This window comes from Ochlerotatus camptorhynchus, unplaced genomic scaffold, assembly GCF_037179485.1.
Source record: "Ochlerotatus camptorhynchus isolate MF236.1 unplaced genomic scaffold, CSIRO-AGI_Acam_v1.1 ptg000437l, whole genome shotgun sequence".
NCBI classification, from domain to species: Eukaryota; Metazoa; Arthropoda; class Insecta; order Diptera; family Culicidae; genus Ochlerotatus; species Ochlerotatus camptorhynchus.
The window spans coordinates 158,712-180,281 of record NW_027040923.1 but is presented as its reverse complement, the minus strand read 5'-3'; the positions used below and the strand labels follow the sequence as shown (position 1 = coordinate 180,281).

General features: G+C 39.4%; 1 protein-coding gene across 1 annotated transcript in view; it reads left to right on the top strand.

The window, feature by feature from the left end:
- dpp (decapentaplegic) overlaps positions 1-21,570 on the top strand; it is a 42,214-nt gene that overhangs the window by 11,183 nt on the left and 9,461 nt on the right. Inside the window, exon 2 of the mRNA XM_065234726.1 lies at positions 12,891-13,534. Within this exon, the coding sequence (XP_065090798.1) occupies positions 12,907-13,534 (628 nt within the window). The 5' untranslated portion in view covers positions 12,891-12,906. The remainder of the gene's footprint in view (positions 1-12,890; positions 13,535-21,570) is intronic.

Here is a 21,570-nt window from a genome sequence, read left to right as displayed (position 1 = left end):
TCAGAGTTCTGGGAACAAGTGGTGTTCTGCAACAACACAGCAAGTGCACTGAAACTGAATTGAACGGCCGTAGGGCATATACAAAGGATGGATGGATGGCAGGTACCGAGATTTGTGCGGCAAAAGCTGATGGATCGGCTGTAAAATGTGTTAAAATGTTTATATTGAGCGGAATCAGAGGAACTACGGGGCGTGTTGTCTCGCCAGCAGTGTGGGGGAGGAACCAAATTACCTAAAAAGGATTTTAAAGGCGACAATGGAGACAACCAGGATGACGCCTGAGGAATTTAACGACGAGAAGGCAGCTTTGCTACTGCTTACAGTAGGAACGTGCTCAGCTGTTATGTTCGCTTGGATAATTTTAGTGTGATTGACTGACCAAAATACGTTCCTGAGTTTCGATGGGTATTACAGAATAGATTTCATCCTTCTCTATTATACCAGAATTATTATTATTAGTATTATGTATTACAGAGGTTTTAATATTACATTGTCATTCATCTCATTCAATTATACCTAAATGATTCGATAGCTATTCATATTAACCTGGCTCATAGCCGTATTTCTGTTTATGGGGGACCGAGGCCAAGCATATGTGGGGGCCCATCTTCAAACCAATTATCTTAATATTCAATTCAACCTTGTGGTATCTTGGTATCTCAATATGACCCCAGGACATTTTTGCATGCTAAAGATTTTTCGATGTGCCTGTCTATCAGTTGAGAAATACTTTGAACTTCATTAGGTACACGTTTTGAAGAATTTTCGCAATGAACTCAGCTTTATTTCTGAGGTCCAAATAAAAGGTTAACGATCCTCGGCTCCAAATCCCAATCAGTATTTCAAGTATTTTGGAAACGCTACTTTTAAGCTGTCCAAGGCGTGTTCCAATTCAGAAGGATTGATATTTATGTCAAAAATAAACCTAAAGCGGTTCATTGCCAGTTGGAATACTGCTTTTGGAGAGTTAATTATCAGATCTATCACGGGAAAAATTGATCGGTTTTGATTTTCCTATGGAAGGAAACTTTGATTCAAAAGGTTTCAAAGATATAAAAAAGTTGAACAGTACGTTTAGTACTCGAATACACCCTACATCGTAATATTCATTCACGGAAAGTACCACCCAGCAAACATTATGTTTGATTAAAAACTGAACAAACTTTTTTCAAGCTGAATAATCAACGTTTTGCCTGAATAAACTATAAAACTACTTCTAATATAATCTTTGAATTTGTGTCTTTTCGTGCATGCATATAATTTTAGACTTGACAAAAATATACGCTGACAAGAAATTTGCTCAATCTAAAAAACAACAGACTGAATTCGGTTGCTTAAATAACACAGCGATACAGGATTAATTCTCTTAATTGATGCTTTGTTTTTTTAATAGCTCGCCTGATTAAAAATTTGCTGTTGTTTTTGCTAGGTAATACATCTCTAACAATACTATGAAAACACACAGGAAAAATCCAGGATTTCTATTATCTAACTGTAGTAATTCAAAGAGAAACCCGATAAAGAGAATCCACCATCAAGGTTCAGTTCATAGGATTTTAAACGCTTGGCATGTGCATTGCGCTGTTTGCTTCAAGTTAAATTCTCATTGGAAATAAGTAAAATTGCTGCCTATGTCATGCTGTGGACGCTTTTTTTTAATTACATAGAGGAAATGGCTCTAATGTTGGCCTATGGATCTAAATTGGGCCCATCGCTAAAAATCTGCTATTTATTAATTTTATCTCGATGAACGCGTCATTGGGACGGTACTAATGGATATTTTTGGTCACTATTGAAAATTAAGTCGATTGCTGAATTTATGTATGGGCCCAGGTAATTAGGGGCATCCATTTCACCTATTTGAATTTTGTACAGTTGATTTGAGAAAACAAAATGCTGATCAAATCATATGGAGTCATAAGTCGGAATTATGTCAATGAAACATGGAAACATAAAAAAACATACTGATATTAAAATCTGTATAATCTGTGGGACCCCTTGCCATGGCCAACCTGCCCCTCCCGGTAATCCGTGCCTAACATCGCTTAAAAGAGGATCATGCAAGTTGACCTTTCTATTGTAGCACGTAAACTAAGTCCGATAGCAGTGGGCTCTCTTCTCTGCTTGTCGTGATGAAGCCTAATAACCTCTTATTGCTCTCAACATGTCGCTGTATGAAGGGTTAAACACGGACTGAGTTGATCGATAGGCAATATGATCGCACAGTTGATCAAAAACACGAGCCCTTACACAGGAATATGCCCCAATGAGTGGGGGAAAGAATCCGCCCTTTATCCACGAAATGTTATCAACAGGGAGTTGATATTCCCACTTTTCCCATCCAAATCGCTTCAATGGGCTGCCCTGGTGGTCCCTCATAATCCCAGCATTGTTTTGTATATATACATTAGCTATAAAAAAAATTAAAACGATCTCATCAACTTTCGCTGTTTCTTCACCATTCTGGCCAATTTTCGTGGACTATTTTTAAACTTGTTGTCCTTCTCTACATCCCTGCTAGTCGCTCCATGGTACCGGAAAATATATAGATATATTCATTATAAGCAATGATGTGATATAACCACTACGGGATGGCCGTTCAGAATGGTTCAATGGATGTTAAATGAGGGGACATTTAAATTTAACACGATTTAGAGTATTTCAATGCAACATAACATTTGTTCACTAACAATTAACACATTTTTCAATATGTTATCTTAACTTATTTCTGGAATAATTTACTTATGTTTTATACCATTAGTATCAATATTCCGTCATATCGTATCTTCGAGTGATGTTCGCAAGTGCCACATTTCATTAAGGCTCTTTGAAGCTAAATGTGGCTAAATATTGAACGCACCTTTTAAAGTGAATTGCACATAACAATGTCCAGCATCGTTACTTACTCACACATGAAATCTGTCTCGACCAACCTGGCAAAACGCGCCCTAACCCTACTGAATCACTGATTTATTTAAGACTCGTGGATTTAGTGGCGAAGTTTGACGAAATTAAAATCATTTCTGTACGAGCTGTTCATAAACTACGTGGAAGATTTTTAAGAGGTTTAAGAATCCCCCATCCCCTAAACAATCATCCATAATGTTGTTTTAGGAATTTAATTGGACCGTATACGATTATGTATTAATACTTGCAAATACCTCCCCCTGAAGGTGTCCACGTGGTTTAAAAACTGCCCCCTTGCCGCAAGTCGAATGTAGAACCTTTTAAGCAACACATTTCAGTCTTAAATAGGTTGCTGCAACCTTTTGCAACAGAAGTGTGCTGCTAGGGGACGAAGCCAGGTTTCGAAGCAGAGAAAACACCATGGTACCGAATACCATCAGTTTTCTCTAAATCCAGGATTTGAAAACTATTTCTACATGCAAACCAAAAATTTTCACTGGTTGTGGAATGTAAGAATCAGAAATTGCATTAAAATTTCCAATTCTCTGAATCAGGACAAATATGAGCAGGTCCACACCAAATGACGAATTGGAAAAACTCAACCATCTCCGATTTGCATTAAACAATCATAATTGTTTGTTATGGGCAATGCTTCGTCTTCTACTAATAATTATTGAATTACATTTTTGTACGCTCAGTTGTAAAAGGCTTTTGTTGCACCAAATAAAAAAATGTGTATTTCATTCTGAAATGTCCTGATGTCTTCATAGTTCCTTATTTCTAGAAAGAGCTTCATGTCGTCAACATAAATTTAAACTTTTATGGTTTTAAGAATGAAGGATATGTCATTTAGAAATAGTATAAACAAGAGGGGCCTAGATGAGAGCCATTCGGGACTCCTGAAGAGACTTGAATGGGATTCTATTTCATCCCTTTGTATCTAACTATTTGTTGGCGATTAGATAGAGTAGCAAGAGTATGTCAATGTGATCAAATGCCTTGCTGAAGTCTGTGTATAGAGCTTCATAACAATCAGCGAATAGTTAAAAAATTCGCATAAATTTGTACTAGTTAAATGGCCTTTGAAGAAACAGTATAGTATGTTAGTGATTCTGCTTTTGATTTGATGGAATAATTTTTCATTAACGATTGCTTCAAAAATCTTTGGAATCCAAGATTACCGGGATTAATTATGTATGTCCAATTTTTTTTTTTCACTTATAAAAATAAACACCCAGAAAGAACTATTCCATGTTTTGGGGAAATTCTCAGATTCCAGCGACTTATTAAAATGCCAAAACAGTGGAGTCGTAACTTCTATTGTTCTATTGCGTAAGCTTTTCATAAATACTGGTGGAATCCCGTCAGGTCCTGAACCTTTGAAGATGTTTAATTTCTAAAAGTCACCATAAAATTCTCCACTTTGATTTGATTCACACTAATGTCTTTTGTAAATTCAGGGAAGAATGAAAAATATTCTCGATCTTGATATTCATCAGAAAAAGCGGTAATGATTTGTTGAAAGAAAGTTGTAAATAAGTTGCAAATTTGTTCCGGGTTTCCACCTTCCTTTTCTTCAAAATTATTTCTTGATGGAAAGTTGTCTGATTTTAATTTAGTTTTAACGTAGTTGAAGAATTTTTTTGGACATGATTTTATTTCAAGTTCTGTACTTTCATTGTACTCTTCAAATGCAATTTCAATGGCCATATTGTATTAATTGATTGCAAATGTTCAAATAGTTATCCAAATTACCATTGCTGTTATACCTTTTATAAATGTTATGTGTTTTCTGACGTCTTCTTCTCTTAAATGATACTTCATAAAATATTACTGCAAATAATTTAAAAATTTACGTCAACATTTTCTTCATTCCTCAAAAAAGTTTGCCAATTTACATATTAATTGGATACATCCATGAAGCATTGATGCCTACATTAAGCTTCAATGTAGACGTTAATGCTTCAAGATCAATCTTCTTTACTTTCGGTGTTCATCAGACAAATATAATGCAGCTATTCATCAATTGTCAGCAATGACCATAATTTACAATTAATCAAAGCTAATTTGCTGAAAGATCTTTTAATTCAACAATTTGTGACCCACAAGCTCAGATATAGTAGCAGACCAACGTATTAAAATAAATCAGATGTTCAGAAATAAACTTTATGATTGAACCTCAAATGAAAAGTATTTACTTTAGAAAAAAATATGATTAATGTGGTATTGGGAGCACCGTGTCTTCCAGCTCCATGTAATTTAGCTTATGGACTCTGATTTTTTTCCTTTGGTTTGTTTTCCGTTGATCTTGTTTTCCGTGCCGAGCACCAATGCTACCGACGCCAGGAAGACAGCTCCCACACCTGGACCCTACCTATCGATCCATCAACCCATGAACCGGGGACCAACGGCTTTACTTCCCTTCCGAAGGAAGGCGTGATCAGAGATGTTATGCCTCAGAACATCCCGGCGGCGCCGACTGTGATTGAACCCAGGCCTGCTGGGGTGAGAGGTAATCACGCTTACCACTACACCACCGGCGCCGCTATTTAAAGATTTTTTATCTACCTCTTGAAAATTTAAAACATTTGATATTTTGACAAAATTTTAAGACATGTATTTTCCTCACTATTTTAGAGGTCTAAGCCTCTAAGAATTTAGGCTATTATTCGTTTTGAAGGCATTTTTTGCGTTTACGGCCATTTTGCCTTATTATTTCTGTCTTCAATATCGATCGGTTGGATATTTATGGAATTTCTCAAATTTATTTATTTATTTATTTATTTATTATAATCTTAATTCATCTGACTTTTGGTTGTCTTAATGAATAATCTAAGTTTAAAAGGATGCTTAGTCAATCTATACATTCAGGACATTCTTCTGATAAAAACAGTTAACGGTACATTAAAATCGAAGCAAGCATAAGCATCATTAAACGCATTAGCCACGGCGCGGATAGGCTCATTCATCCCATACTGTCGGTTACGAGTCGCAAGATGAACGAAGTTACGTTGTCTCATTACTCTCTCAGGTGCGTAGAAGTAGAGCTGCCGAAGTAGTTGTGGGGAGTCAATTTCACCGATAATAATCTTAGCGGCAAAGACAGCTTGAGCATTACGTCGTCTTGTTTCCAGGGTATCAATCCCAAGCAGGCGGCAGCGGTCCCCGTATGAAGGCAAGTTAGATGCATCACGCCAGGGTAGATGACGTAGCGCGTAACGAACAAACTTCCTTTGTACACTCTCAAACCTTGCAATCCAGCAGGCCTGATAAGGGCACCAAACGACAGCACTGAACTCCAAAATAGAGCGGACCAATGAACAATACAATGCCCGCAGGCACAGCGGGTCACGAAAGTCTTCGGAGATTTTGAATATAAAACCAAGCTGTCTGTTGGCTTTGTTCAGGACGTCATTGTAATGGGGCTTGAACGTCAATGCACAGTCAAGAGTAACTCCTAAGTCTCTGACTTGACTAACTCTCTCCAAAATCTGGCCGGAGATGGAATAATCAAATCTGATCGGTTTCTTCTTACGGTAGAAGGATATCACATTGCACTTATTGATGCTAAGCGTCAAGTAGTTACGGGAGCACCAGCTTTGCATATGATCCACAATCTGTTGCAAATCCTAACAATCAGCGATGCTATTGATGATCATGTACATTTTAACGTCGTCGGCGTAGAATAGTCGGCATCCAGGTGGCAGTAGACGAGAAAGCTCATTGATAAACAACGAAAACAAAAGCGGTCCCAGATTACTTCCTTGTGGAACACCGGAGATGTTCGTGAATACTTCAGATTGCGAGGCGCCAATCTTAACGCAGAGCGAGCGGTCTGTGAGATAAGACGTGAACCATGAAATCATGGAGTCAGAAACGCCAAGTTTTTCAAGTTTGCCCAGTAATATGCAGTGGTCAACTCGATCAAATGCAGCCTTCAGATCAGTGTAAACGGCGTCGACTTGTCCACCAGAATCCATGGTCCGAACGCAAAGTGACACGAATTCAGTCAAGTTTGTCGCAACTGACCGCTTTGGATAGAATCCATGCTGAGCCGAAATAAAAATTGGGACGAAATAAAAGAAGTCAATTATGAGAATTAACTTAACAACTCAAGAGTGAATTTTCAAATAGCCGCATCTGACTTTGAAAACAATTATGCAATCGTCACTTTGTCGAAACTCTTAGCTCGCCCACGCAGACTAACATCACCATAATGTTGACTTTGCCCAACATTGATGGTGGAGTTAATTTGCGTGGGCGAGCTAAGTATTTCGTCAAATTGACGTTTGAATCATTGTTTTCAAAAGCAGATACGGCTATTTGAAAATACACTCCATTAATACATACAATCCATGCAAGCAGCTATTGCTTCGAAATTGTACTCAGCGAGTAGATGACCTGCTATAATTTCAATTATTCATAGAAAAAATAAGACGACCCCAACAACGCTGGACATCATCCCTCAAAAAACAGTCGCTTCACACTTGACCCACAAGTTGTTACCAACCGTGCAATGAATCTAACCCCTCCATCCATTCATGAAATGAGCATGCTTCATCGTTCAGAATTAAACCGTACATACTAGCAGCTTATTTCCTATAAAACAAAACCCTCACTCTATAATTATGGTTCATTCGGGCGAGTTCAAAAAATGTGATTACCCTTACTACCGACCACCACGGGTTCACCCCCAGTGGCGAGCGAAATGGCACTGAACAGTTTTTTTCTATTTGCTTCAGCAACTTCTGGAATAGCGAATAGTGATGATGGAGAATCTACCCGATAGAAATCACCTAGAGAAGGTCTTTCCGAGGAAGTCAGCGATCCAAGCCCATAAATACACATAAATTATAACTTTAATAAGAGCCCACACGCTGTGCGATAGAAATATTAAATATTATTAGAAGACCGCTGTAAACTAGAGCAGCAGAATGCGCTCGAAAACCTTCCAACTAAACTCCTAACAACAGCATCGACAGAACGGCGGAAATAAATTAATGAAGCTGAGTGAGAGAAAGAGAGCCCCGTTCTCAACATCGGCAGCCGCAGCCAAACAGAACGCTGCTCATAAACGAAGTCGCCGACGGCGTTGAACAAAACCGCGTAGACACCGCGGCGGCGTACAAACATAGGATTTTTAGACCTTCTTCCCTCACGCTGCTGGCTGGTGGCAGCACCGCGCAACTTGCGTGTGTCTCTCACTCTACCTATGTCTAGGTACCTACCAACCTGCATAGGCCGATCGCGGTCAAGCAGCGAACAGCGAGAGTCACCACCACTTTCGTCGTCGACGACGGCGCGTTGCGTTAACCCTCACCCCTGCGCGATCTTTGCCCCACTCACGGCCACCACCACAACCGGGAAGGTGTCGTGGCGATCGACCTTCTGCTTGAACTCGATGAAGAACAAGTGACGCGCCACCTGAATTCCACTCTGCGGAAACGTTGACCGAACGCACAAATACAAGCGCAAACGAAAGCAGATCTTCGCAATCATTAGAAGGATCAACTGAAGAATAATAAAAGCGGTAGTAAAACACTTTTCGAGTGCTCATCCCGGAAAAGGACTCTTAAATGAGAATAGGCCGAGGCAGGGTTCGGGCACAAAGACGAATCTCGCAAAAACAGTGGGCGGGGAACTGAAGAGCGAAAAGCAGCAAAATTGAAACCCTTGTGGGATTTCATTCTTCGCTCGTCGACGGTAGAAGGGAAAACCCAACGTCGAAAGTGATTGAGCCCAACGAGAAAAGTTCTGTCGAGGGCTGGCCACTGGACGGCCCCTGGCTTATGTTATCGATGGTAACAAAACAAATTTTGCACACACTTGAGCCAGTGATTTCTTTGTATGGGCTCTGAAGCGGCTTGGATCTGCGGTGTTTTGTATCAATTAGTGGCACAGGTTGAACTGCTTTTCTGACAGTTTGTAGTTGCTCGCTTTGTTGAAGTGTAGTTAAACGGATCATAAAGACTTAATCTAGTGGAACCCAGATCAGATTAGAACTATTGTGTACATTAGACTGGTGCAGCATTTGAAATTTTTGCTCCACATTGCTCAAAATTTGAACTCATTTAGAAAGAAACTGACTTGTCACAAACCATTTGAAGTTTGAATGGAAATTACGATGGGAAAACCAATTGTTGTGTTCTTATCTATCTATCAATTCACCATATCGCTCTGTTTCAAAACATGATAGCTGTCACATAACATATGTCACCCATCTAACTATTCAGCAGGACACCTTAAACAAAACAGTCGATGGTTACCGAAGCTGACATTTAATCTGTTCAAATTTTAAGGTTTATTTTTATTTATTCACTGTTTTGGAAAAAAATAAAAAAAAACTCTTAGTGTATTTTAAAAAAAAGCTTTATTAGTTCCCTACAACTCTTTTTTAGTCATTTTTTCACTACATCCAACTATTTTCGATCAAATTTTATTTAAATGATATGTTTGCAAAATAACGTAGGCCAATTTAAAAAATTTCTCTTGAGTCAAAACTGTTTCCTTTCCTGCGGAAAATGCTCTATCAAACTGAAAATATGTGCCAAGTGTCATCCAAATCGAAGATGGTCGAGCACGATTTCAGGTTTTTTGAGCTCATGCTGGATGGAATCCCTCAGTGCTTGATCATGCCATAAGATTATCAGTCTCTTAAACAATTAACAACTATTTAAATTGACGTTTGGCTGAAAATCAATAGCGTGCAAAGTTGTAGCTGAGGAAATTTCCCATAATAAAAGTAATAGAACTTTTAAACAGAGCTATATGGAAAAAAAACTAGAAGTCAATGAACAAAATGTTGGTTTTCCTATAGTAATTTCCATATAAACTTCAAATAGTTTATGCCAAGTTAGTTTCTTACCAAATGAGTTCAAATTTTGGGAGCCTTATCTGGACCCAATTTGGAACCACTTGAGTACTGTGGAGCGAACATTTCAAATTTTGCATAAGTGTAGTGTACACATAGGGTTACCCAGAAAGTATAAGCACACTTTCAACTCGCCGCCATTTCTACCCCCATAAAGTTAATCAGCTATAGCTCAATAAGTTTGTGTGCGCAAATCATCAAAATGCGAGGCATTTCCTCGGAAAAGCGCGAACAGATTGTGCACAAATGGTGCACTATTCCCAACCTATCTGTAAGGAAGTTGGCGAAAATTGAGGCAGTAAGTATCGGAATAGATCAAACTGCCATCCGGATGTTTGGTGAAGAAGTTACCTTCGAGGACACATCGAAATCTGGCCGAAAACCGGGACCGGTGGACCGAATAGTGGACCAGAAGATCACAAAGCTTTCGTCAATAAGAAAGGTGCCTCTGTTCGAGATTTGGCCAAAAAACTGAGAACATCGAAGCGTAACGTCCAACGTGCCAAGGCAAGAAACGGACTGAAAACGTTCAAGAAATAGAAGAAGCCGAAACAGAGTCAGAAACAAGCCACATCCATTAGACCGAGGGCTCGGAAGATAAAGTCTGCTGTGTGGAAAATTAGCGTGTGTTATCATGGACGATAACCCATACGTCAAAATTAATAACAAGACGCTTCTGGGAGACCAATACTACACAATTCATGATGATCAGGAAATTGACGACTAACCGATAAGTCAATTTTAACCGAAAAATTTGGTAAGAAGGCCATGATTTTGCAAGCGATATGTGAGTGTGGTAAGTTGTCAAAGCCATTTGTGACGAATAAGGCGATGAACAGTGAAATTTACGTTCGGGAGTGTTTGAATCAGCGTCTGCGGTTTATGATCCGTCAACATGATGACCCAGTACTATTTTGTCCAGATTTGGCATCAATGCACTATGTACTCGAAAGACACGGTAGCTTGGTACAAAGCAAACAATGTGCAATACGTGCCAAAAGAGATGAATCCTCCGAATTGTTCGGAGGGCCGGTCAATCGAAACTTTTTGGGTCTTTCCAAGGGATATCTGTGCTGAAACTCATGGGCAGCGTCAGATCAAAAGTTCACTCCATGGCGTACGATTAAAAGAACTGTGTATTATTTTCATCCAATTGAAATAAATTTCTGTAGAGAACATATATATGAAATAAAAATGTGAGTTTATTAACATAACGTTGTTTTATTCCAATAATAAACTGTGCTTATAGTTTCTGGGCCACCCTATAGAAAAAAAATTGAAAAGGTAAAAGTTTAGGTATTTGGTAAAGGGGTTATTAGTTTGTCTAAAGATTATGGTGCAATATCACAAGAATCTAGTTGTCCAAATAGCATAGCATAGCATAAACTAGGTGGGGCCTTCCTTAGCTCAGTCGGTAAAAACGCAGCTACAAAGCAAGACCAGGTTGGAGGTGGCTGGGTTAGATTTCCGGTCCGGTCTAGAAATTTCTCGGGTTGGAAAATTTCTCGACTTCCCCGGACAAGAAGTAAATGATTGTACTTGCCACACAATTATACTTATGCTAAAATTTCAAAGGCATCGGAATCCCTCAATTAATAACTGTAGAAGTGCATCTACAACACTAAGTTGAGAGCACGCAATAAGCTAATATGCCATAAGCAATAAATTGAAATGGGAAGAAGAAGAAGGAAAAGAAGCATAAACCAGGTTACACAATGTCATAGGTGGTACAAGCTCCAAACTGTTGTTAAGAAAGAGCCCCACCTTGATCCGTTGCTGTTAGTAGAGGGAGTAAGCCATAGGATTCACCCAGCCGGCGTTGGCGGCAACCGTTATATCAAGTATTTAAGAAATAAAAGTTGTCAATAGTTTATCCGTTGGCCATTGTTGCTTCTCATTACCTAGAAATTTTATTCAAAACAGTCTTCAGTTTCCAAAATTGCGAAACGTTATCAACTCGATTCTATTGCTCCTTTGCTGCTGAAAATTTTGCTGTTGCTAAAGATATCCCAAGCAACTTTGCAATTTTTGTCGTAGTTTTATAGCATTCTACAACCCAAGTAACATTGCAAGCTTTATAGAGGTTTTATAGCATTCTACAAGTCCAAATCGTGGCCTACAGAACCATCATAAAACCAAAATTGTTACTTGGGAAGTCAAAATCATGGTCTACAGAACCCTCATAAAACCCAAATTGTTACTTGGGATGCACAATCCACTCTGATAAATAGGATGTTCTCATGCCAGGGTGAGACGTATATAGTATATTTGCTGATACTTCTTCTCCCGTACGCACAATAGTAGAAATCAACAAAAATAAATTCAACTAGAATAATCTGAAAAATAATAAAATTTAAATAATCTGGTTGTCCAAAAGCTGTTACAATTGGTTTTGCAGTTGCTGACAATAATCATCACTTACACCTTGATCCAACCGAGGAAATTGGCCTTGAAATCACGCTGGAAAAAGGTCAGCTCAACAAAGAAGAAACTTACAATTCGAAACTGAATTTGATGGAAAAGTTATTTCACAATCCAGAATTCTTATTTCCCTCACAGCACACATGTCATCCCACCGGCCCAAGAAAGTCTCTTACCCAACAACAAGAGGAACTGACTCACATCACACCCCGTTCCACACACAGAAGCGTGTAAATTGATAAACAAATTACCCCGGCTCCAATTATATTCAATCGAGCAATACTGATCATTAGTATATGAACCCCACGGTCTCCTCCTTCTCCTCCTATCCCACTACTTCGCGATCCTCACGATCACCGGCAAGCCGCAATTTCGCACTCGTCAACGCGCAAACCTAACCGTGCTAGCCAATCTGGCGGCCGCCATTTTGTGTACACTTTACACATAAGCATCCGTGCGTTCCGTGACCACTGTACTGGCTGCCTGCTGGCCTGGAGGTCCGCGGTAACAGATCTTGTTGTTGTTGGTTGGCACTCGTCAATTATTCCGTGTATTCAGTCAGTTCCGAACGTGCTCGCGCCGCTCCCAGCGCGTGATTGCAATACACAACACCACCATCCACCCGGGCCGAATGTCTCTAATTGAATCGATTTTAATGTTGTTTCCTTTTCTCCACCACCCCTTTTTCCAGAGCTGCAAACACGAACATGCACGCGTGGCTTTATGTCCTCGCGGTGCTGGCGATTCTACAGGGTGTAACGCAAGTCGCTAGCACCGGCGATCAACCATCAGTGTCTGCTTCGACCACCGCCACCACCACCAGCAACAGCAACAGCATCAGCAGCATCAGTAATCCAGATGAATCAAATCATCGGCCGTCGACTAGTGATGATAGTGTGGCGCAAAGTGAGTCAGAGGTGGACGAAGATAGTTTAGAACGGCCGGCGGCCGGTGAGTTGCACCTGCAGATGGATCCGGTCGCGTCCGTCGTCGATGACGATGACGACGATGAGGACGAAGATGATAGTGATAGTGATAACAGTCTAGATTTTAGTGGTAGCAGCAGCAGCAGTGGTAGTCATAGTAGTGATAGTGATAGCGATAGTAACAGTAAGCCCGATCCTGAAACGCTAGTCGAAATCGAGAAGAATCTCCTAAGTCTGTTCGGTTTTCCAAAAAGACCAAAAATTGATAGATCTAAAGTGGTGATACCGGAGGCGATGAAGCAGCTGTACGCCCAGATCATGGGCCACGATCTGGTTGACTCGGTCAACGTGCCAAAGGAGGGCCTCAACACGCGCAACGCGAACACGGTGCGGAGTTTCACGCACGAAGGTAAATGTCTTTGTTTTTCTATTTTTTTTTATTTCAATTAGGGTAACGGGATGTAAAGATAGTTCTGAGGAATTCCAGACTACATGTGAAACCTGTAAAACGAAACATTTTAAGTAGAATTTCTAGAAAATCCTTAATTGGATCTAAAGTGTTTTGACAGCCTCCATTTCGATCGAAAAAATGTGTCACTTAAACTCCAAAGTGACACATTTTTTTTTTTTTTGATTTTCAAAAACGCCAATTTAATAATTTTACAGGGCTCAAAATGGCCGAATTGTAGCAAATATTTGAATGATTGCCCATAACAAACAATTATGCAAAGTTTTTTTTTACAAATCGGAGATGGCCGAGTTTTTCCGAATCGTCATTTGGCGTGGAATTGCTGTATGACTCAGAAAATTTATGGCTAACGCCACACATTGTGCGTGCAAGTGTTAAGTATTTTTGGAAATCATTAAGGATGCAGAATAAGGTGAAAAGTGAAAATTGAACATGGTGGAGCTTTCGTCATTTTCTCCTCTTACGGCAGTGATGTTTCCGGCATTTTTCTAGAATTCTATGTTAGTTTTTAGTTTATGAAACTGTCCCTCACGGTTCTTTGTTCTTTCCTGAAATTCTAGAAACCTCTCTAACGCTTTTGCAGTTCTCTTGAAGCTTGTTGTACTACCATGAAATTAATAAACCTGCCCTAAAAATTTCTACGCATCCCTAAAGTTCACTGAACTTATGTGATGAACTAAAAACAAATCTAAACATATGTGAAGATTAATGAACATCTGTTAGATTCGCTAAAAATTTAGGGATTTCTAAAATGTCTCGCTAGTTTTCTGAAATTCATGGAACATTCCTGAATTTCCAGAATTTTTGGAGCTTACGAAACTTCTTTGAGATGTTCCCATATTTTCTTAATATAAATAAAATATTCGTGGAGTTCTTGGATCTTCCTTAAAGTTTCATGGACTTCTATGAAGTTCTCGGAGTTTTCTGAAGATCTCTGGACTTCTGTGAAGCGTTTGAAGTTGTACTGAAATACCTTAAGTTTCCTAAAATTTCTAAAACTTTTTTAGGTTTCCTAAATTTTTCCGGAATCAATTTGAAATAATTAATGTAATATAGTTCTCATCTCAATTACTATATTCCCCTCACCTTCTGGAGTGTGGCCTTTGAACTTGAGACTTGGCCTTCATAAGATCCCCTTCTATGAAAAATAATCATAGATTTCACCGAAGTTCACGAGATATTCCTGATGTTCATGAAACTGCCCTTAAATTTTCGAAACTAATTCATAACTTTTCCAATAGTCGAGACTTTCCAAATGCTATGAAAACTGTCCAAAAGATTTCTGACTTTTCTTAAAGTTCTCCAGACTGCCCTGAATTTTTCAGTTTTTTTTTTTTTTTTTTATAAAGCCCCGCAAATTTAGTGAAGTTAATTAAATTGCCTTTAATTTTCCATAATTTTCCTTAAGTGTTGTATACTTTATAAACGCTTACGGAACTTTGCAATAAATCACTAATTTTCCCAGAACTTCTCTGGACATCTCTGAAGTGTAATATGCTTCTCTGAGGTTCCCTAAATATTCGTAATCCTCTGATGCATATAAAGCTATCGAATTATTCCTAGAATTCTAGGAACATTCCATAATTCCACGGAACTTCTTGTAAGTGTCAGCAAATTTCCTTTATTTGATGCAATCGCTCTGAAGCCATCTGATCGTTCAAGATGTATTTAGGAACTGCGCTGAATATCATGAAACTATCTAAATATCTAAATTTCTTTGAAGATCTGTAGAATTTCTAGAAGATATTGTTTTTTTTTTTTATTTAATAGAACTGCCTTCTTCTCTTAAAACTTTGTTAATTTTACGCCAATTTTTTTTTTAAATTTTCGAATCTCCCATGATAATCATATAACATTCATAATATACTCTCACCATTTCCTGATTTTAATATAAATTCCCTTACATTCTAGAAATTTTCTTGGAGCTTTGCTTAGAATTCCAGAATTTCTATTAATTTCCCGAATCTTCTGCAAGCTTTCTGCAATTTACTTGCAATTATTTGAACTGCCTTTGGTTCTCTGACCAGTCCAGATCAGAGAAGCTTTCCTGAAGCTCTCAATTCTACAATGTCTTGGTTCTGCTCTGATATATATGATATAACTTTTCGAATCAGTTTTAAACTTTCCTGAAGTTTTCTGAAACCCTGTGAAGGTCCTAACATATATATGAAGTTTTCAAAGGTTCTCTGAAGGTCTCTATACTTTCTTGAAATTCATGGCACATCTTAAGGGTTTCCGATTTTTTTTATCATGAAGGACATAGCTATGGGAACTGCCCATAAGATATCTGAAATTCACCAAAGATCTCTAGATCTAGCTTTCATGGGATACTTAGAACTTCTTAAATCTCTGGATTTCTTTTATATCCTTGGTTTATTTTCCGTCGATCTTGTTTTTTGTACTGAGTACCAATGCTATCGACGCCAGAGAGGCACCTCCCACACCTGGACCCTATATATCGACGCATCAACTCATGGACCGGGAACCAACGGCTTTACTTCCCTTCCAAATGAGGGCGTGATCAGAGATTTTATGCCTCAGAAAATCCCGGCGGCGCCAACTGGGATTGAACCCAAGCCCTTTGGGGTGAGATGCAATCACGCTTACTACTACACCAAAGACACCGCTTGAACTAAATTTCTTTTGAATCTTTTGAATTACGTTAAGATCTTGAAGATTCCAGTCTTGGGCTGAAAATCTTCTTAATTAATAAACAAGAGCAACAACGGTAATATCTCTGAATATTCCTGAAATTCCAAGAACTTCTTAAAAGGTCCAGCAGCTTTTCTGAAGCTAAAAAAATCGCTGGAAACTGGAACTGTGTCCATTATTGTTATTCCATAATTATGGCACTTTTAATATTTTCAATATCTTGAACTTGTACTTGAAATACGAAACTACAATACATTGCATATTGTGAGATCTTCGACTTACTAAAATTAAGTAATTTTATGTGTATTCTGTATTAGGAGATGTTTAGCCACGAGCTAGTTCATCTCCGAAACTATGTAAATGTTAAACTTCAACATTTAATGGATTTGATTGTACAGCTGTTTCTTTAAAACGGAGTGCCGCGCCGTGACCCACCAGGCGCACTAGTATGTCATTTGGTTTCAAATTGTTTGTTGTTACTTGACAGCTCGACTAGGTTGAAGGTGCTATCTTTGGCAATGTTGTCCAGACTATTGAGTGATGGACAGCTCAGAATTCACTCACCTAGCGACACTAGTGTACCGTTTGAGTTTGGATCGCTTGCTTTAACTTGACAGCTTGATAAGATATTGTGCACTTAGATAAAAATTATCTGTATATCACTGATGAATTGACTTCTGAAACAGTATTAAAGTTATGATTTCCCTTAAAGTTGGAAGTAGGTTGGGAAGTCAGAAGTTAGACTTCCGTACATTAATTTAGTGCTGGTGACACAATAGAAGGTTGCGCTCATTGCCAAAGTTGTTCAGATAGACAAGAGCTATTGGATAGTGAACAGTTCAATTCATAATTAAATCAGCACGCAGCGCTAGAAGTGCAATTTGATTTCTTATTTATTGATTTATTTAGATCGACTAGCTAGAAGATTGTTGTCTTCAGCAAAGTTGTTCAGACGTGAAAAAATTGTAAGATGGTAGACAGCTCGGTCAAACGTCAAACGTCAATCCCTTTAATTTTGCAATGTTTTACCAACAACCTAACCAAAAACAGTTGAAAGACAATCGATTCTAGCCGGTCCCAATGGGCCTGGTTTCAATCCCAGCCGAGGTGGGTGGGATTTTTCTGAGGCATAAAAATCTCTGGTCACGTCTTCCTTCGGAAGGGAAGTAAAGCCATTGGTTCCGGCCCATGTGTGTTTGAATGGGTGCGATTTCCTACGCAGGTGTAGAAGCTGCCTTCCTGCACATTCGATTGCCGTCAATGGATGGCAATCGATGTCCGTCGATGATTGGCACTAGATTGCGCAACAGAGACCGACGTTAAATAAATGAAATAAGAAATAAGACAATCGATTCTACATTTACAAACTATTTTGAAAAACGCCTTAATGTACACACGACTAACGTCAATTTTAATATCTTAATAAACGTATAATTCAGCTTTTCGTTGAGTAACGAACTTTTCAGGCTCGGAGCACTTAATTTTACGTGACATGTTTGTTTACGTCTTATCTTTTATGTCAAAGATGGATTCCGTCACGTGTAAAATTAGGTATTTCTAAGTGTGAACCCAACAAACATTGACAGTTGTATAAGAGCTTATTCAGACAAAAATAAGCTTCTTCAACTAAAAAATGGCTTGTTCAGCTATTAATCAGCACAAATTGTTTGTTGGGTATCTCTTTAGTGATCATCGATCAAGACCAAAATACCTTAAGACAAATTTGCGTCAATCTACCACGTACGATAACAGAGAACAGATGTCCAACTTCAGTCTGAAGCTTGTGTAAACTTTTATTAATGTAACTGGTGACATGCTATAAAAATTTGCCACTAGTTTTTGTCAGTGTGAACCGCAACCACAGGTAGGTTTTAAAAACAAACGATCAAACTGACGGTTGTCATAAAACAAACAGACCCAATCTTGATACCCAATCTAGGTTGAAACTGAATGATACACGAATTTGCTATTAGATTCACGTGTAATTTTAGCAACGCCAGCGACACCAAGTTGTCCAAAAGTGTTTAAATATTAGGCACTTGAGGTGGACGAGGCATTAGTGCAGTATGTATCGTTACACATTTAATTATTTCAACCAATTGAACGATTGGCGCTAATTTTATCGAGGATTAAAAGCATTCTACAAGTCTAAATCATGGTCTACAGATCCCTCATAAAATTAGAAATAGTATGTGGGTGAACGACATCCCTACACCAGGGGATGTAAGATTTGCTAACAATAACGAGGGATGCATCATCGCAAGATGTTAGTGGAGACCGCATGAACTGGGGATGAGATAAACAGAGCTGCGGTAGAATGCAAGAAAATTGAGAATGAAAAATGTGGAGTGTATAAATGAGTGAAATGAATCACGTCAAAAAAAAAATAGAAGAAAGGTTGCCGACTGAACTCGAACGACAAACGTTGCGATTATAAGAACTGTGCTTTCTTCACTGCTATCAATCCATGCCTCGGAATATGAATAGGCTAAAAGTGAATTACAATCGCTCATTTCTTCCCATACTCGATTTCGTATGCTATTTCTGATGAACGGGAAATGGAGAGAATCGTGGCAAGCGTGTACGTCGTTCTAAAATGTTATAAATAAAATGCAAAAATGTACATCTTACTGTTGTATGCAAGGTTAACTTATATCAATCTCTATGGAGGATGATGGGAAATGCTAGTAACACTCAATGTAATACATTTTTGGATTCCGTGTAGTATTGTGCTTCCAACTGAAAATCAAAGCGACAATTCTCGCTGGCATCACTAATCGCCAATGCCGCTATTGACATCAGAAGTAGCTAGTCTTCGTTTTAGTGCTGGCGCCACTGGTTTAGTGAAAAAAGAAGAGTCTAGGGTCTCTAACGGAACGTTGGTGTAGGACTATGACTGGCTGGTAGGTATTACCAGCCAGTCATAGTTCCGTTAGAGACCCTAGACTCTTCTTTTTTTACAATATTGTACTGTAAGATATACCGTGAATAGAATGTTTCATATAAGTAATGAGGTTAGAACATGTGTTGAACTTGTTATGTTTAGATCTTAAGAGCATAAATCATGCTGAACATTGCATTAGGTCCTAAGTAACATTGACAGATTCTCTTCGTCAACTTTCTTTTTGTATACCCACGTCCATCTTAAGACATTATCAGGTATTTTCAATACACCTATCGATAAAAGAAGCTTTCATCTAGCATCTAATACGACAAACACAACAAGAAACGGATGTGTGCTCAAGTTATTAACAAAAGAGAAGGACCTAATGCAATGTTAAGTTTGAAATAAGTTAATGGAGCAGGTTTGGCGTCACTTTTGACCAGCGATTTCACTAAACGGGACCAACAAATAACTATTTTTATGAAACACATGATGGCTGTTTTATTTCGAACTTGAGTGGTAGGAAACATTATTTTAACTGCATGAATGAAGCGGTAAATGGATCATATAATTCGAACAGTAAAAAACGACGATTCCTACCACTCGAACTTTGTTAGCTTGAAAAATCTGGCTTTGATTGCTTCATTTTCTTAAAATCACTGATAGAAGGCTGTCACAAAACTGCTCGACAATACGATTAATTCCTAAAAGTTTGTGCTCCTCGCTGTAGGACAAGCTATGGCACAGCCTCAGTCACTTGCTGTTCGTTCATAACATTTTATTTTTATTTTTAATCTCACACATTTGCCTTCGCAAGGCCGTTTCCAACAACTGAAGGGTATACTGACGGTGGTAGACAGAGTAGGTACAGCGATCGGAGTCAACTTAAAGCTCCGGCAGCGCGTCATAACTTGGCCGGATCCCTGACTGGCTGCCAAGAGATTGTGGAATTTATATTTTCACATTACGTTCAAGTACGAATTAAGGTCAGTTGAAAGGGACCCCGCGAGGTGCGAGAGATAGAGAAAGGGAACTACAACCGACGGCCGGCGCACCACCGACTGCACCGGTTCGGACCAGCCAGCAGCTGGAAGAAAGTGATTGTAAATGGTCGCGCTTGTTGAGCTGCTTGCTGTGGCCAGTTTGGCAGGTTACTAAACGATGACGATGACGACGACGACGACGATGGGCATCTTTTCGGGGGGCACTTTGCTCTCTCTATCTCTCGCTTTGATTGTGCTGTGGAGCTTTTTCTTCACTCCACCACGGACGGAGGCTGCAGTTGGCATTGAATCACTTTCATTGCTCCGAGTCCCTTAGAAACAGTCGTCGTCACACATACACTTCTGTCTTGCCTCCGTCTGTTTCAGGAGAAATCCAATTACCTGGGGTGTGTGGAGCCATTTCAGAAGATTTATCGTGAATTTATTCAAATTGAAGAATACCAGAAGCCGAGGAGGGTTCCAGTAGTCGCTAATGAAATATCGATAATTTATGACCTCGACTAACTAGTGCGGGTTTGTCTGGTATCCAACCCCCGGCACTACCTTCCGCTTTGGACCTTGGCTGCAACCCTTTGTCGATCCGCCCGTAAACGGTTATTTATTGAACTTGATTGTTTACGTAATTAATTCTCTCCTGTTTGCGCGCGCTCGTTCTGCTTCAGTCCTAGATCCAATCACAAATCGTCAAAAGTTGAAGCGTTCCGACACCACAGCGGTGCCAGTGAGCGTGTAGCTTCTAATTTGCACGAGCATCAAATGACCAGCTCCAGCTGGTGTGTACGGGTTCAAGGAAAACCATTTTCCTCCAACCGAGATTGACCTACACTCTCCGGTGGTGGGAAATAATCGATCGCTTAAAATCGTTTGTTTACTGATGGAGACGCATCGTAAATTGTTCGCATTGAGAAATATGCACACACCGAAATTCAAGCCCGAGAGCTTTCGAAAAGTGGTTTTGTAACAAACAGGTCCACCAGTGAGGTGCCGGTCAATCCGAGCGGTCACCGGGGGAGGGATTTCTGTCGTGCATTCCAAACCAGAGAAAAACACGTCGCCCGGCAGCAGCGAGCAGCACTGTCGAGTTCCCCAGATAGCAACACCTGATACACCTACGCATTGCCTTGAACAGCTCGCGAAAGGCACTCTGCCACGGCATCACAGCGAGTGTATGGGGAAAAGGCACAGCATAAGATTGAGCAGACATTATACGTAGTAATAAAAGCAATAATATTCGTTGAGCCGGTCACAGCTGCACAGATGTTGTGTTGTTGAAGTTGAATGCACATGAACGATGTGTCAGTTCAGTGCAGAAATTTCTTTCGTCTTGGTCCTCGCTGGTTGGAGCCAATACATTTGCTCAAAAGACAGGTTGCAAGGGTCAGCACAAGTAGGTGTTATATATTCGTTTTAACCCTCTTATGCCCGAATAATGGCTT